This window comes from Protopterus annectens, chromosome 1.part1 (genome assembly GCF_019279795.1).
Source record: "Protopterus annectens isolate FY-2018-M chromosome 1.part1, PAN1.0, whole genome shotgun sequence".
Lineage (NCBI taxonomy): Eukaryota > Metazoa > Chordata > Ceratodontiformes > Protopteridae > Protopterus > Protopterus annectens.
This window is the reverse complement of record NC_056726.1, coordinates 823387675-823407261: the sequence shown is the minus strand read 5'-3', so window position 1 is coordinate 823407261 and position 19587 is coordinate 823387675. Positions and strand designations below refer to the sequence as shown.

At 34.6% G+C, this 19587-nt stretch overlaps 1 protein-coding gene across 1 annotated transcript in view; it reads left to right on the top strand.

Moving 5' to 3' along the window:
- Positions 1–19587, top strand: part of CA9 (carbonic anhydrase 9) — a 733318-nt gene that overhangs the window by 668190 nt on the left and 45541 nt on the right. The window contains exon 9 of the mRNA XM_044087344.1: positions 4007–4039. Coding sequence (XP_043943279.1) covers positions 4007–4039 — 33 coding nt within the window. The remainder of the gene's footprint in view (positions 1–4006; positions 4040–19587) is intronic.

Sequence of the window (19587 nt, the reverse complement as noted above, 5' to 3'; positions counted from 1 at the left end):
TGAAATGGCATTTATGTTGACGTGCATAATGCTGACACAAATTGATCAACATTATGCAAGTCGATAAGCTGCTACCCAAGCGCCAAGCATTACTCTCAGTGCATGCAAAAATTTGAAGAAAAAACACAAAGAAAACATGTTTATTTGCAGAGGGCAAGCCCAGCTGCACCTCCTATGTGGGGAGGCTGTGCCCCTCCACATCCACTGTTAATTATATGTTTTAACTCCAAGATCACACAATCCCTGAGGAAAGCGAATATTCCCCTACTCGGGGACTGCCAATCATGCACACCTCTCAACCAAATTGTGTTGACTAAACAGATGTCAACCAAAGTACTATTCGATAAAGCTAGGGGTACCCATCTATAAAGTGTTTTTTAAATAATGTACATGTCCTTTTATAACTCTTTGACCTTTTATTAAGACATTTCCTTCCTTATAGAAGAGATCATGTGATTTATTTGAACTTTTTTTCTGAAGGAAGTGATTGTTGTTATTTGATTTATTTGAACATTGTATAACTGGAAATGGTTGTTGTTATTATGTTAACTCTGAGGACGTTTCAGTACTTTTGAGAACAATAAATCTGAATTTTTAGACATGCCTTTGCCAGTTTTGTTTTTATAGTGTCTTTATATGCTGACTTTAGTAGTTTATTCTCTTGGATCATAATCATATTTGTCATGGTTCTTGTAACTGAAGAACAACTGGCTGTCATCCTATTTTAATCCTTCCTGGTGAGAGTAGAAGATGTGTGCCAAACAAAGGAGTCATCAGATATTAAAGCGTACCCATCTGTGTGTGCAGGCATTAAGGAATCGGATGGCTAAGTGTCTGCAATATTATCCCTCCCTGTATTACATGACTTTTTATTATGCACACTAGAGAGAGTGGTCATGCTATGGTATTGGCCTAATGCTTATTTATTCTGGTAGTAGGAGGGTTAGGAAGTGATTTCAACTTATATGATCATGATGCATGCATGCAGAGGTGGGGACGGGCTTCTGTGAAGCTTAGCAATCATTTTGTTCTGTAAAAGGACAGCCTCCAGATTGTGTAGGTATACGTCTCATAAATTTCATAGGATCATAGGAAGTTATTATTCTAATGGCCCTAGAACCCTTACAAGCCTAGCCAAGTTCTACCCTTATTTCCACAATCAGCACCTATTGCCCCTGTCCAAGAGGGACACAGGTGGAAACCCCAGGGTGAATTTACAGTTACTCATACAATAATCTACACTGCATTTGAAGAGGGCCAATGAGGTGCTCTATTTGACATGAAGTGGGAGTCTGTCCCAAAGGTATGGAAACCTCTGGGAGACAAATATGTCCCTTCAGCAGGTTCTATTAATGTCACATGCCAGGTTAAGGTCTTTTGAGTCAGTAACCCGTGTACCATTTGGCTTGCAGATATGCAGCATTTCCAATAAAGCAGGCTCAGAGATTGCCTTATATGCAAGGCAGAGATTGCCTCTGAGTAGTCTGTATGAAACAGAATAAAGTGGCAGTTATTTCAGATGATCCACATGGGACAGATGCTGAAGACCTTGAATTTTCCATGTGAGGAACCTTTGTGGTCTCTCCAATTGCTGCAGGTGCTTGGAAAGGTACATACCAAAAGGGGCGTTGTACTCAATTATTGGGCTGGTGAGGGAAGAGTACAGGGAGGTTATAACTACTTTTTTTCTATAGGCAATGCCCTTACTTATGAGATTAGGAGTATAGAATGCCCTTTTTACCACCGTGGAGACATGGTAATCAAAGGTAAGGTTGCTGTCAACCTGTGTGGCCAGGTCTCTCACCACTGAGGGCATACTTAGGGTGTTGCTATTGATGTGGTAGTTAGCAGGAACATCACTCTTACTGAAAAGAATGATAATACATTTTTTTGCGTAGAGTTTAAGGCCATGACTTTGGCACCAATCATTTGTTTGTGTAAGACCTTCATGTAGGATGCTGACATCATTTGGAGATTCTACGACTGCTCCCAGTTTGCATTCATCAGCAAACTTTGTCAGCCAGAAATCTTTAGTTTTTGCTTGTACTTCAGAGAAATATATTCCAAACAGTAGAGATCCCAGGACTCATCCCCGTGGAACACCACTGGTTACAGGTCTGCTGCTGGAGGTGGATGAGAAATAGATTCCATATAGTAGAGATCCCAGGACTGATCCCCATGGAACACCACTGGTTACAGGTCTGCTGTTGGAGGTGGATTCCCCTATTTTGATTATATATATATGTTCTATCATTGAGCCAATTAGCGACCCATCTAACAATATAAGGGTTGATACCTAGCTGGGTAAGTTTGTCAATGATGTCTGAGTGGGGAATAGTGTCTAATTCCTTGGCTAAGTTTAGGTAGGCTGTATGCACAGATTTCCCCTTGGGCCTTGATGATTGTCTCAAAGAAGTCCACTAGGTTTAAGAGGCATGATCTCCCTTTGACAAATCCAAACTGAGCAGGGTCAAGTGTTTGGCGATTACCTATATCTTTGTTGATAAGGTCCATGATGATTCACTCCATGAACTTACAGATAAGGCTAGTCAGGCTAATAGGTCTATAGGTTCATAGGTTCATAGGTTCATACTAGGCTATCTGCCCTAGGGCATTTATAAGCCTAGCCAGAGTTGCGTGGCTTTCACCACCCCTTAGGTTGAAGAATACTATACCCATTAGTTTGCCGTGCCTCTGTCCAGCAGTGATACAGAGATGATCCCGATCTCCCATCCACTGGTCAAGATTCCTCTTGAACAGAGCCAGCGAGGTGCTCTGTCTCACATGGACCGGGAATCTGTTCCACAGCATAGGGAGTCTCTGGGTGATGAATCTGTCCCTCCAGCATGTCCTATTTATATCCGTGTTGAGGTTTAAGTCTCTTGCTCTTGTGGCTCTGGTGGATTTGGATTTTTTGCGGTGGAGCATGTCCATTAATTCCGGGTTGGACATGGCCTTGTATGTCAGGCACAGGTCACCTCTGAGCAGACGGTATGCGACTGAATATAGCTGGAGTTTCTTCAGTCGGGCAGCATATGGCATATTTTTGAGCCCCTTTATCCTTTTGGTGAGGAACTTTTGGGGTCTTTCCAATTGCTGCAGGTGTCGGGTAAGATACATTCTGAATGGGGCATTGTACTCAATCACTGGTCTGATAAGTGAAGAGTACAGAGGAACAATGACCTCCCTTGATCTGGATGTGAATCCTTTCATAATCAGGTGGGCAATGTAGAAGGTCCTCCTAACCACTTTGGCAATGTGAGTGTCAAAAGAAAGGTTACTGTCAACTTGGGTCCCCAGGTCCCTGATAACCTCTTCTGTGCTTAATGGATTGCCACCTATGTGGTAACTTGGGGTTACCTTGTTTTTACCAAAGGGTATGACTATACATTTTTTGGTGTTTAGCTTAAGGCCATAGTTCCCAGGGTCAGTGCAAACACCACCTTTGTGCAAGGAAATAACAGTGGCTATTTTCCATTCAGCTAGGACAAACATGGTGCTTAGATTATGACTGAAAAGAGTACCCAACGTTGTTGCTAATTCTTGTTGGAGCCCATGTAGGACACAGCCTGGGATGTTATCAGATCCTGTAGAGGCTGTGTTTTTGGCCTTTGAGAGGTTATCTCATCATGTTAGCAGTTGGCTATCAGTGAGCAATGGAGTTTGAAGGTCTCATCGTCCTTTTTATTTTTATTATTTCAGTCCCTACTACAGCACCCATAAGCTGTTAATTTTACAGAATACCTATGACATGTTCTCATCATCAAAAAGTTCTAACAGGAAAACATCATAAATACCAGTTGTCACACACTCACTCCCCACTCTCAGAGATGATGTTGTCATTGGTGGTGTTGAATGTAAATATGCTGTCTCAGCTACCATTTTTAGTAAGGATTTCTGAGCCTCTTTCTGTGGTGATAGTAGATGGGTTGGGAACTGGTTGAAAACATCATGATTTAATTGTGCCATTCAGTGGTTCTCATTCAAACTTTTCTGTTTTGTTTAGATCCTGAGTTACCAGAATCATCATACAGACTAGGTAAGACCGATTTTCTTCCATTTGATATTCTGATAGATCCAGACAGTTCTCACCTTACCAGTAGAATTTTTCTGTTTTGTTGTAGAAAGTGTTGCCTTGAACTTAACAAAAATGATAAACCAAGTATGTTATAATGGCCGTCTAGGTAGTTAGCAATTCTGGCACAAACAATCCTTCTAAACATGCATAATGTAATAATATGTTACAAGTACAGAAATTACAGTTGTCTATGTATTGTATGTTTGTAGTCAAAAATATATGGACCCCCTAAGTTTTACTGAAAAGGTCTTCCATGCTGCTTATACCAATTATTTAAACTAATTAAAATTATGGGAATACAATATGAAGAGAATTTTTGTACTGGCTGATAACTGTTTTTATTCAGTAAATATGAATTAAATCAATGTGTGTGTGTGTGTGTGTGTGTGTGTGTGTGTGTGTGTGTGTGTGTGTGTGTGTGTGTGTGTGTGTGTGTGTGTGTGTGTGTGTGTGTGTGTGTGTGTGTGTGTGTCTGTTTACATACTTCTAGCCATGCTACTGTAATTTCTACATTATAGTTATCATATAAGTATCAACTCTTTAAAGTGTAAAATGTTTCCATTTCATAAAGGATTTCACATCTTGTAAATAATATGTAATAATAAAAATAAGAGGATTGATAGTATGCAGTCCTTACTAATTAATAACAGAAAACTGGTATATCACATTGAAAGCTGATTAAATTCAAGGTTCACAGAAAGGCATTCTAGAAAATACTAAAGGATAAACTCTACTACCTTACAGCATGCACATTTTAGGGTAGGAAATGTTTAAAGTTTACAGTGTGTTCTGTTGCATTCCAGTATAAATCACAGTCTGAAACATCTGCTTCTGTATATCACATGAAGTTGTTGGTACAAAACATTAATCTATCCCTTCAAGAAGATTGGGCATTATTAAGGGAAAACTTCAGGTTAAAAGATGGACATGGTTAAAGGCAGAAATGGGAGGAATCTGCCAGAAGATATTAAGAAGAGGTGTCAGAAATACACATAAGAAGGATCCAAAAATCATTATTATATATATGATGGTTGTTCTCTGATCTAGATTCAGGCATTGTGAAGGGAAGTTAAACAGAATCTAGAAAACTGTGCTACTAACAAGGCTGTAATTACATATGTTCTCTGATTTGGGTTCAGACATTGTAAAGGGTGAATTGAAACAGGACTAGAAAACCTTGCTACTAACAAGGCTGTAATTATATATGTTCTCTAATCTAGATCCAGACCTCATGAAGGGTGAGGTTAAATGGGATCTAGAAAGCCTTGTTAATAACAAGGCAGTAATTACATATGTTCTCTGATCTAGATCAAGACATTGTGAAGGGTGAAATCAAGTGGGATCTAGAAAACTTTGCTGCTAACAAGGCTGTAATTCATATGTTCTCTAATCTGATCCAGACATCATGAAGGGTGAAGTTAAATGGGATCTAGAAATCCTTGCTAGTAACAGGGCTGTAAGAAGTGAATGAATTCCCACTCAGTTGTTTAAAATCCTGCAAAATTATACTGTTACAATGCTGTTTGCAATTTACCAGCAAATCTGAAAAACACAGCAGAGGACATTGGATAATAAAAGGTAGATTATATTCCAATCCTAAAAATGGAAATGCTAAAAAATGGTCAAATTATCAACCAGCTGCACTTATTCTACATGCTAGCAAGATGATATTGAAGATCCAGCAAGTGAGACAGCAGCAATATGCCTAATGTGCAAGCTGGTTTTAGAAGAGGTATGGTCACCAGATATCAAATTGCTAGCATCTGCTAGATAATATAGAAAGCATGTCAGTTTCAGGAAACTATTTACTTCTGCCTTATTTACGACTATAAATATTTTGACTGTATGGACCATAACAACCTGTGCCAAGTTCTCAAAGAAATGGAGATTTAATGTCATTTTATTTACCACCTGAGGAATTGTTATGCACAGCAAGAAGCATCAGTTAGAAGCTAGTATGGCATGAGTAACTGGTCCAACAGCAGGAAAGGAGTGCAACAAGGCAGTATTACTGTCCCTGTGCTTATTAAATGCATATGCTGAATATATCAGCAAAATGCTAGGTTAGATGAATCAAATCCTGGAGTCAAAATTACTAGCAGAAATACTAACAACCTCAGATTTGCAAATCGTGCCACTCTGATGGCTAAAAATGAGAAGAAGTTCATAAGTCTGTTGACTAAGGTGAAAGTAAGAGTTCAACAGCTGGTCAACATTAAAAAACTATCATTTTGTAATCTTGTATCAGTTCATTGCAAATAAAAGTAGAAGACATAGAAGCAATGAAAGACTTTTTTCCATGACTCAAAGATATCTGCAGATGATGACAGCAGGTGTGAAATCAAACAACATTGTTTTTTCAGTAGGAAAGGTATGAATTGAACACTCTAAATTGGCCATAGGTGTGAGCGTGTGATTGTGGTGTGGAAGAACTACCATGACAGGGCTAGCCACCCGGCGGTGTAAACCGTAACGCTAGATGATTGTCGTTTTTGAAGTAACACCCTGACTAAATGTGCAAAAATGTGAAAAAGGGGTTGTGGCTGGATGGATGAATGGTGTGGCAAATCTGGATAAGATCTTTAAGAGCAAAGACATTGCCAATAACAGTTTGTATAGTGAAAGGTATGGATTTCCAGATAATAATATATGCCTGTGAGAACTGGACTATCAGTAAGCCTGTACACCAGAAAATTGATTTGAACCACGGTGCTGTAGAAAAACTCCATCAACTGAAAGAAGATCAAGTCAGCCAGTGCTTAAGGAAATAAACACAGACTGTTCAATGAAAGGTCTGATAGTAAACTAAAACAAACATTCTTTGGCCACATAATGGGAGGATAGCAAAGCCATAAGTAGATTGGAGCAAGCTGTTAGAGGGTCACTATCAATAGCTGCTAATGGGGCATACTATAAGTTAAGAAATAGCATTCATTTAAGAAGCCACAGGTGGTATCACGGCCTCTTCAATGAATACCGTTTATTAGACTAATGTGTCAGTACATTTGGCAAGGAGCTTGCATAAGCTCTTTGTTACAGGTTAGTACTAACTGTAGCAAGGGACTTACACAAGTGTTCAATTTGACTGCATTTTGGGTTTGTTTGTATTTGTTTTCATTTGCTTTGACCTCAAGTTCATTTTTTTTATCCTTCAGTTTAGCTTGAGGGGGTACTAGTTCAGGGTCTGCCCAGGGTACCAGATGACCTAGCTATGGCTCTGGAAGACAGGATTCACTATAGAATATGCTCATATTGGTAAAGAACAAAGACAAAAGAGGAAGGGGCAGCAGAGGCTAAGACTGATAGCATTACTGAACAAAAAAATATTAATTTGCAAAGAAGTTATTGTTGACAGATAGAGCTGATGTGCTGCACACATTAAGCATTATCCCTAAAAGATACTCAGTAACCAGCTTGCCCATCTGCTAGTATTCTTTGTGAAATAATACTCGAGTACATGCATAGCACAGAAAATGGAGTTCAGCATCTTCACAGTCTGTCCTGTTTTATGACTGAGATTTGCAATGCTCCTTAATGTGTTTTGATGTATTAACTGCTGTTAACAGTTAAGCAGGCAATTCTAAAGTCCACATTATTACATCAAAATGGATTATTAATTCAACCATGCATTTGTTACAAGCTTTTGAAAGTGGTCATTTACTTGTTCATTTTGTGTATATTCTATTATTAATTATTTGAACAGCTTTTAAAACTAATCATGCAGTTATTTGTTATCAAATGTGCATCTGAATAACATCTCATTACATTAAATTAATACAAACTTAAATACATCCAGAGTGAACAGATGTTAATAACAGTACTTCAAAATGAAATGAAGACATACCACATTTGCAAATCAGATTTTTTTTTGGGGGGGGGGCTCAAATGCATAAATGCAGCTAATAAAAATTGGACAACCATAGAATGTTACATTATTAACACATTTTCTGAAGTTGGTTCTGGAGTAATGAAAAGTTGTTTTACCACTGGAGAAGTAGCCAAGGCTTGTATGTGAGACTGTGAAAATTACCAACTATTCAGTCTTTCATCTACATGCAGTTTTGGTACTGGAACAGATTTCGTGATCAATGGTGATGTCCTTCCTTCCTTGGAAGTGACTCCTGGGAGAGGCCTCAGGTGGGTATGAAAATGGTGGCAAACCTCTGACCAGGTACTATACGGTTGGAGTTTGTGATGGTAGAAAAGAGGGTCACCAATGTATGACCACAAGTTGCAGAAAGAAAATCAGAAAACGCCAGGTTCATCATAATAAGTCTCCTTTCCAAACCCCACCACAGGCTTTCCCTGGGAAGTGAGGACCATGATTCTTCTACAAACAGAATACAGTCTTATGGCCCCTTCTTTGAAAATAACAGCCAGCGTCTCCCCACCCACCACTGCCCCCAGTTTGTCAATCCAGAGGTTTCTTTCTCTGCCTTGTATGCAATATTTAAGAGACATTGACCACAACAGTCCAACAGTTTTGCACCTTTAGTATATCTGTTCGCATCTTGCTCACTACCAAAGTATTGCCACCTCAGAATTGTCACTTGCAGTGACCTTATTTACTGAAATTGTACCAGTCCTACCAGGTACTTCTGTCATACTGTCTTTTCATAGGATGACAGATAACTAGGCTCATGGTTTCTTCAAAGTGTTCCTTCCACCTCTTGAAAGGTGATCCCAGTCAAGGTCTGCATGTCTTCATTCTTGCTGAGAAAACTTGGAGAACAACCTACCCACTCCTGAATTATTGGATGGTTTATCAGATCCTTTTTTGAGACCATCTGAAAGTCATTCAACACGCCTTCACCAGTCCCTTCCCAAATCCAGGCCTTCACTTTGGTAACTAACTGCTGCAGCTACTGTCTTCTGGCCCACATTCTGACCTTCTAAGGTCTTTAACGGGGTCCATTCAAACTTCACGTCCATGACCTCCATGTTGTAAAGTCCAGTAATAATTCCTTACTTGGGTTCAGCTCAGGCAAGCAGTTCCTTCCAGTCTCTGTCCTGCAATTATTTCCACCATTCCTCACATGGCCAGTGAAGTCTCTCAGTAGAGCCATGGAGTAGGTGGTATCCTATAAGGTACAACTTCTGTGGTCCCCACAGAAGCTGCATAAAGCTGTTAGGTGCAGATGCACAAATAGGCATAATTTTCATTTCTGCAACCTGTAGTCAAATTCAGGTGACCTACTTACACACTGACACAAACTCTAGTCTCAGACCACACCTGGCTATTACCTTTCTCTTAAGGGGCAACTCAAAAGAAAGAGAGAGAGAGATAGAGACCACTTAATAAGTGGTCTGGTTTCATAATTAACACTGTGTGTAGAGGCAAGACCAGCTGTATACACTTTTAGTAACTTAGAGCGGTATCCTTTATTTAATTTAACACAGACAATAATACATCACACAAGGTCTAGGGAACATATATTCTAAACCTCTTTTCTAACATCAACAGAATGATTTGGAGTGACAAGTATATGTCACAGAGGATACTGCTGCTCTGCAACAGACTTCCCATCCAAATAAAACAAAGTTCATTCTGTCCATATTTAAGCGTAACTTACATCTATGGATAGCAAACAAAATATTTACCCCAGAACTGCCCCCTGTACTACTAATGGACAGAGGCAGCTCCTAAATCCTTTATCCCACATATAGGTCCCCTCAAATTACCTATGGTATGATCCCAGTTATTGTCATTAAGGGTAATACATAATTATCGACCATGGATGAGTAAGGCCAATCTATAACCAAATGAGATTATTTTCAGCACAAAAAGGGAAATTGGCTAAGCATAAAATGGCCTGGAATGGCAGCTGGCTTAGTACTTACCTGTCGTTTATATTCCTATGTACTGTAACAACAGATCAGATACATATTGTTCTTCTATTAATTAGCTTAGCTTTCTGCCCCATTTGTTATTGTCCCAGTGTGTTTCATATTACTAAGTACAACTAGTGCTGGGCAGAAAGGTGAGTTGCTTCCATTGGCTGCAAGCAGTACTTGTTGATGTGGCATGAGTGCAGTACCAGTATTCCTATAACAAGCTGTGGATCACATTGTGTCTCTTCTTTGGTGATGCCAACAATGCATTCACAGAGCTCAACTGTGTGTTAGCAACTTTAGCAAGGAGCCTGCTGCGGTTACAATTCAGAGAGGAAAAGAGGGAAGAGAACGGAAGACCTTTTCGTCCTCAAAATCTTTTTTGCTCTTTTTTGTTCTTCAACTCTGTTTTGGGAGACACCAGTCTGGAAAACTAGGGTGTCAGATGAACTGGCTACAGCTCTGCCATATTACACCCAATAATAACAATTATTTGTTATATAGTATGCAGTTATAAAAGTAGGACAACAGTATGATAACATTTATACTAATAATTTTTAATAAGATATATGAAAATATTAGTTCCACTATGAGCCAAAAGTGCAACCCCCTTCCCCAACAGCAAACTGGATAAGCCAGTAATTGAACAATGCACCTGCCAATACTACAGGTTAGTAAAGTTTAAATATAATTTTTTGATTCAGATACATAATAATGAGACTCTAATGAGATGTCATTCCCCATGGCTTTATTGTGTCTCTTAATCACAGAATATTATCATTGTCCTATTTGATACAACAGCGTTCCCCAGAATTGTTGCCTGGATGAGTGTTTATTTTCATATGGACTTTTTGTAGCTTTTTCACTGGTTATGAAGCCAAAGTCCTGTGGGCTTCTTCAGTGACAGCTGATGGTCTTTCTACAGCTACACCAGTGGAGCTACTACTGCAGCAATATGACCATGCATTTGCCTTTCACTCCTTCTTGAAGTCTAACTATCCACCAGTTATTGCACTTTTCTCTTATTTTATAAATTACAGAGTTTTTATATTAGTATCATATTTTGATTTAAGATGAGTGGCTCCCTTCTGAAATTGGGATGCCTCTAATAATCAGTACCATAAGTAGAAAAATTTAAATTTAAATGTAAAAGAATTATAGTAAATGTTAAAACTTTTTGTATGTCATTGCACCTGATCCCTGTTAACCAGGTCTATATCACTTCCGCAAAAGCTTCCTTCTTCAAAGATGTATTCATTGACATCAATTCCCTGAAACTAACTTCAGAGAGTGAAGAAATCTTTTACAAGGTAATTAAGACCTTGGCCACTACCCCACCAAAACACACATCACAGTAAATGAAACCCACCCAAGTGGGGGGGCTGCATCCCACACACACCCCTAACTTAATATACCAACTCTGAGATCGCACTTTTGTGGGGAAAACAGCAACATTGTGGTGTTGGCCAATCACGTCCTTACCCTGTAAAAGATTTTGTCATTCACTGAAGTTAGTTTCATGGAAATTGTGTTGATGAATACAGCTTTAAAGAAGGAAGCTTCTGCAGAACTGATATAGACCCCTGTCAACCTTCCCCATAGTACTATATTATTTTTTTATATATTTCTGATATAAAATGCTTCCTCCAACACCATTAATATATACTACAGAACGTTTGAAACAATAGGTGGAGGGAACCATTATATATGAAAAATATATAAAAAAATAATGTACTTTAAAAAAAGTAAGTAAAACACAACAACTTTACAGAGAGCCCATTCTCTAGGTGCAATAATGCCCTCCAGGGCAATATGCTGGATTTGCAGATCATGTGTCTATATGGGTTAAAGTACAGGAAAATGAAGACTATATAAGAATAGGAAAATGAATAAGGATACTTAATGAAAAGGAATTAGATTTAGAAGAGAAAAAAGAAGTTATGGAATTATGGAAAAATCATATAAATATGAGAGGGTTTTATGAGAATTGGACTGTTTGGTGTCTTACTTTTAAACAGAAATATAAAAAAGTGTTTTTAGAATGTATAAGGAAGAAGAAAAAAAAGAAAAAGAGAGAGATATAAGATGTTAAGTCAAGAAACATTCATAGACTTATTAGAGAAGAAAAATTCCTTTTATGAAAAAGAAAGAGAAATATATAAAATGAATCACATTCAAATTAACATTTTTTTTATATAAACAAAATAATGTTTACAAGGAAAGAAAGAAGAGGTAGCACCATATTTGAGTAAAATAGTAAAGGAATGAAAATATAAGAGAATTAAAAATAAGGAAAGTAAGCAAATAAAACAGCAAGAAGGAATATATGAAATAAAGAATGCATATTGGAATTATTTGTTAAAAGAGAAGAAAACATAGAACAAATTTATAAAGGTGAAAAATGAAATAATAAAGATAATGCGTATTTAGAACAAAAAATAACTATGAAAGAATTGAATGAAATTCTAAAAGATATTAACATGAATTCTGCAACAGAACTGGATGGAACTGAATATGGTCTATATAAAGAAATGAAGGAGTAGAAAAAAATATTTTTTATAGAAGTTATGAATGAGTGGTTAGAAACTGGAATTAAAGAGAAAGAGATATATACATGCGTTATAAAATTTATATTTAAAAAAGGAAATAAAGATGAAATAAAATATTGGAGACCTCTAACATTGAATAATATGGATTATAACATTTTTATGAGAATAATAATAAAAAGGTTACAAAATATGGACAGAATATATGACCAAAATGTATTCAGAAGAAAAGGAAAAGGAAATCAAGAGTTATTATGGATAATAAGAGAAATAATTGATGATATCATAAATAAAAATGTAGAAGCAAAAATTATGCTAGGGATATAAGTAAAGCTTATGATAATATTCAGTATAAATCATTATGGAGAATTTGCAGGCATATAATATAAGCAAAAATATTACAAGTAATAAAATCTGTTTATGAAAGGAACTATGTGAAACTAAATGTAAATGGCTGGATTTGGAAAGAAATAAAAATAGAATGTGGAATAAATCAGGGATATCCAGCTAGTAATGTAATTTTCTCATTAGTTATGAATGTAATAGTGAAGGAAATTAATAAAATGTCAAGTAGCGGTGGATACAAAATGATGAAAAAAGTACAATTGCCAATCATCATCATTTTCTTTCGGCTTTTCCCGTTAGGGGTCGCCACAGCGGATCACAATAATGTATAATTATACAGATGATATTGTATTAATTGTTAAAAATAAAGTATGGATGAAAGCAGTAAATGAAAAATCAAATGTAAATTGAAAAAAAATTGGTTTAAGTATAAATAAAGAGAAAAACAAAGGATTTGGTTTTGAATGTATGACAGGAGGTATTGAGTTCAATGAAAATAGATATATTAGGAATCATATTTGGAAGGAATGAATACAGACAACAACAATGGGATAATGTACTCAAAGTAAAGGGTATGACTATTTTTTGAAAATCATATAGATTTTCATATAAAAAAGCACATTTGTTGAACACCATGATAAAATTACTTATGTTGCTAACATTTATATGTTTCCTAGCAAGTATGAAAAGGAATTAATGATAATTATATTTTCTTTTCTATGGGCTCTAGATTGAATCCAGTCAAGAGAGGGATTCTATATATAAAAGAAGAGCAAGGAGGTTTAGGTCTAATAAATCCAATAATACATGCAGCATCTTTAATTTTATATAAGGTATTAAAAGGAATTATGAAGGAAAATAAAAACTTGATAGAAATGATACTATATTATAAATACAAAGAATTATGGGAAGGAAAGAAAGCTAAAGCAAAGAAGTAAAAGTATTGTGAATGAAGAAATGAAAGAGTACCAAAACAAAATTGTGTTATTGAAAATAAAAAAGAATGTATGTGAGAAAAATAGAAAGGAATGGTACTTAAATATTATGAAAGCATTTTATTGCATTGATCCATGGAAAGATTTAGAAATGTGTAAGAAAAAAGTCATAATGATGAGATATAACTATAAAAAGATTAAAGAATGTAATGATTTTTAATTAGAAAATTGCCAGTTAAGGCAAATATGCCATACAAAAAAGCAAGATAGAATATGTAATAAATGTGGATAGTTTGAGACAACTGAGCATGTGCTTTTGAAATGTGAAAGAGTTAATTTGTGGAAAGAAATATGTAAACATAATAGGGGAAGAGTTTGTTAAAATCTGAGCAAATAAATATGTATATAATAGAATTTGGTTATTATGGTGCACAAAAACAGGAAGAAGTAAAGAAAATGGACAGACTAATATTTTATGCTTCATGGACTATATGGAACGAGAGACTAAATGAAATTAAATACAATGGAAAATGGACATCGACAAAGATCCTGGAGAAAATAATGTTTTGGTTGTCGATAAAAGAGTAGAGGGGCATGCTTAAATTGAAGTGTATAATCTATGGAGATTTGTAAATATATTTAAATAATGTAAATAATGTAAATATATAAATAATATGTAATGTATATATCAATAAAAAAATAATAATCTTCATTGTTGTGAGTGGCAAACATTTTGGAAGAGCACTTCCTGTTTCTGTTCCAGGTGCAGAGGCAGCCTTATGAAACAGGGAGGTAGTTGGAGAGAAAAGGAGATAATGGAGTAGTGAAAGAAATGAAAGAGAAAGCCAATATTGAGACCAGAGTATGTGTACAAGATTCTCAGGAAATGTTTCAAAGAAACCTGTTTGATTGAGATGAGTCAGCATATGATGGCTGTATAATTACAACCCTCTAGTCAGAAGGGTTGCAGGATTACTTACTTAAAGAAATGGTGGTGCAGAATGAGCCAAAAAATGAAGGAAATGGTTCCTGAGGGGACATTATGGAGAAAATGCAAAAGGAGAATGCAGAAACAATCCTGAAGAAAAGTGATGAAATGGAAAAGAAAACATATGCAGAGAAAGTAAAAGAGTGCAAAAGTGGAGTAGCAGAAAAAATGAAATATGGAAGGATTCAAACTAAAGAAGACAAAGAAATGGAAAGGTATGAAGTGTGGGACAATTTCATATCTCCTTTGGCTGCAAAAGCACATATGGTAAGTGCATTTATTATTAACAAAGAGACTTTTTGTGACATTATATTTGAGACTGTTTTTTCAATGGAAATTTTTCTTGGAGAATATGAAAAAAGAAAGACTGTAATCCATGGAATCTTTATGTGATGAAAGCATTTAACAGGGAAACAAAAAGGAAGATTCATGTACAATGTTGAACAGAGGTAGAAAGACAGACTTTGAAAGGACATTTGAAAGCTTTATATAAAGAGGTACTGGACATTGCAAAGGTTTATGACAAAAGGGATTTATGGACTGGTGGATGGGATTGTAATACTGTGTTAAAAATAGAACAAGAAAAAATATACATATACCAAGCATGATAAATGTGGAGAGGAATAGGAGTGTTGTAAAATATTGGGGACAACCCAAAATGTGTTTTTTAAAGAAGGATATTTGATAAGTAACTGTGACAAAGGAAAATGTAATATTTGTGGGGAATGGGACATGATGCAAAAAATGTGAATTGAAATGTTATAAATGTAAAATTGGACATTTATGGATGGATTACAAAAATGAAAATAACAGTAAAGAAAAAGAAAAAAAAGAAAATGAATAAAGAGAATAATTTTAGACGTATTGGAAATAGAAGAAAATTAGATGAGAAAAAATAACAAAGAAGAAGGTTCTGGAATAAGTGCTGAAGACATAAACTGGGAGGTAGTAAAAGAAAAAAAGAATTCTGAAGGTAAAAGGGTGAAAGACAGAAAAAGAAAACTTAATGAGATAAGTACAAAAGAAAAAAAGAAAGGAAATGGACTAAATGAAATGGCTAAGGACTGGGACTTGGTATACTGATTAAGATGTTTGACTCCCAGACACACGATAAAGTATTTGATTCTCAACTTTGAGAAGGAAATTGGTTATGTTTAGAATGGCCTTTTAAGAAAGCTAGTCTAGTAATTAGCTATGAACTTAGGAAATAACAAAGCTAAGGAAAATGTAAAATGAAAATGTTTTGAGTGTTTTCTGTAAATGTGAATAGTATTAAGATATAGTAAGAATAAGAATTTTGTACTTCTGTAATTCATGTGATGTAGATGTAATTATATTAGAAGACATAAGATTGTTAACAAATGAAGGAAGATTAGAAACAGAGAAACTATGGGGAGGAAATATAATCTTGAATTTGGGAAATAAAAGATGATCAGGAATAGCTGCATTCTGTAGAAATACAGTAAAATAATAAATGTAACTTTAGCAAAAATGAGAAGATTAACCATTGTAGATTTAAAATGGAAAGAGCAAGTATATACAATTATAACATTATATGCTTATACTATGTTAAAAAAGGGAAAGCTTATTTCAACAGATTTTAATATGAATATTATAGTTGTTATTTAAGAGGCAAGAGTAAAAAGAAAGGAAATAATATAACAAATGTTAGAAGTTGTAGGATGTGGTAAGTTAAAACTTTTGGACAAAAACTCATGAGCTTACAAAAAAGGGTATTATAGAAATAAAATAGATTATTTTATAGTATCAGAAGGTTTAGTTATAGGAGAGGGGGTAGTTGAAACAGGATTTTCTGATCATTTTGCAATATGGATAGAGATAAAAGAAAACAAGGGATACATAAAAATAGTCAAAGAAATAAAAGGGATAAATGAGAAAGCATGGAACAAAGGAAAGAGATTAGTGATACTGTTATGGAAAGATCATATTACTATGTGAACATTTTCTAAAAATTGGTCTGAATGGTGGACGATATTTAAGGAAAAATATAAAAAATGTTTTTATAGTGGTAATATAACGTGAAAAAGTAGGGAAAAATATAAAAAACACAATAATGTGTTCAAAGAATTAAAACATAATGATAGAAAGTAGTTTGACAAAGAAAAAGAATTATATGAAAGAAATCAAGAAAAAATACAAAAATTGTTATATAAGCAAATATATTTTTTACAAGGAAAAAGAAAAGAAGTATCAAGTTACTTAAGCAGATTAGTAAAGGAAGATGGTAGTGTAATGAGAAAAATAAAAAATGTAAAAGGAGAAATAGAAAGAACTCGGAAAAAAATTATGAATAGTACAATATGTAAAATAAATATTTAAAAAAACATGGAGAGCAAAAAAGTTAACAGAAAAAGAGAATAAAGAGTTGGAAAAGAAGATTTCTTCAAATGAGCTAGAAAAGTATCAGGACAAGTAAATATAGATCCGGCTGCAGGCTCAGCTGGAATAAGGTATGAAATGTATAAAAATTTAAGGGATTTAAAAAATATATTTGTAAAGATTTTGAATGAATGGTTAAATGAAGTTTTATGTATAAAGAATTATGTAGTGGAATACTTAAATTCATATGGAAAATTGAAGACAAAAGAGAATTAAAAACACTGGAGACCTGTAGTTTTCCATAATAATGAATATAAGATCTGTATGACAATAGTACTAGAGATTTGAAACTAAATTCAAAAATATTATGGAAGATGCCATATGTTGTATAAAGGGGAAAGGTTGTCAAGAATTACTAATGATAGTTAGAGAAATTGTGAATAATAATATGAACAGAAAAGAAGAAGTGAAAACCATGACAGAATACTTTAATAAGGCATTTGACACAATTGGATATGAACTCTTCTGAATAATTATAAAAGAATAAAATATAAGTGAGAAAGTTAGTAAAGTATGTATGTCTGCATATAGTAACAATAAAGTAAAAACACTTGTAAATGTCTGGTTAAGCCAAGAAGTACATATGAAGAGTGGCATAAGACAGGAATGTCCAATGAGTTGCATACTCTTTGCATTAGTTATTAATATGATAGTATGTTAAATAAATTACAGAATAAAAGAGGTGAGGCATATAACACCTGAAACATTAAGAATGCCAGTTCTGTTTACATATGCAGATGACATTATAATGATTGCAAAAAACAAACTTTGGATAAGTAAAAATTTGTACAAATGAGTGCCTGGAGATGATAGGAATGGCTTTAAATAAAGAGAAAACTAAAGGTTTAGGTGATGTAATAAAGACTGGGGATATATATTTTATAATGAATGAAATTTCTATATTAGGTATAAAATTTGGGAATAAAGATGTAAACAGAATTCAATGGGAAAAACAATAAAAGAAATGAAGCAAACATGTCTTTTCTGGAGAACATTTAATTATCAGTCAGAAAAAAGGCTTATTTGATAATTTCAATTTTGATGGGAAAAATAACATATTTAGCAAGTGTGTTTATGTTGCCAACAGTATTTGAAAAGGAATTATTGCAGATATTTTTTTTTCATTTATATGAAGGTTGTAAATTAAACCTAGTAAACATGAACAAATAGAAGAGAACAGTGCAAATACAACCAAGAAACAATGAAAGCACTGTTGAAAGGAAATGCTCGACACCGGTCAGCCACAGATTAAATCCAAACTTTATTGTATGTGAAAACTATCCAGAATACATGCAACGTAAATTGCTTATTAAAACAACGCGTTTTTCGGGGTTCAGGCGCCTAGGCAGTGAGACATTTCCCCTGTGGTACATTTGACTGGGGACAAACGGCTGAAATGACATTCAGCTGCAGAGAAATATGGCTGTTTGCAAATTCCCTGTGGGCAAAGAGAAGAATGTGTTGTCATACCTATAACTTCAATAACCAAATGCACAGGGGGAAAACAAACAGCCATATTTCTCTACAGCTGAATGTCACTTCTAAAACTCAGACTTCATCAGACATCAGTAAAACCAATCAATTAATTAACATTATTTATAGGTACAGGCTATTTCAAATGTTCCAATCAGGATCCGAGATCATGAATAATTAAACATAAATATTAAAGACAAACACTTTATGCTGAATGAAACATCTAATTCATTTATATCATTTGGTGGATGATAAACAAAAATGATATTACGTTATCAGAAATCGTAGTATGCATAATTAAAACTTCCCATCAAATTTATTATGTTCATAATTCAACACTCAATTTTATATATATATATATATATATATATATATATATATATATATATATATCAAAATGCTGCTATATCTCTGATTAACACTCCCCTCTAGTGGTCTTTCACCAAAATGACAAGTCCCATCAAAACATTCACTCGTGTCTAAAATGTATTTATATAAATATATATGTTTATAGTAAAAGCATAGACAAAATCAATCTTGAATGACAATATAAAAACATATATGTATAAATTTATATAAAAAATATAAATATAAATTGATAAAAATAGCTATAATACATAGCCCATTTGTTATAAATACATGGACATAAATAATAAATAATGAGTTCATGTTATCAATTGTATATAAATAATTAATATATCATAAATATTAAAAATGCTAAAAAATTGAATACTTGAAAACCTGTATGCAATCAGCTCAGCCTATTGTCTCCCATTATTATAATCTAGCAGCCCTCAATTTGAGGACTGGGGCAAGTGAAATATAATCATTGAGCCCTGGGAATCTATTTGCTTCCATAACAATTTGCCAATACAATTCTCTATATTCAATTCTGGTTTCCCAAGGACCCCCCCTCTCATCCTGCTGTACTTCCTCAATAACAAAAAACTTATATTTGGCTAGTGGACAGGAAATGGTATGCTTATATAG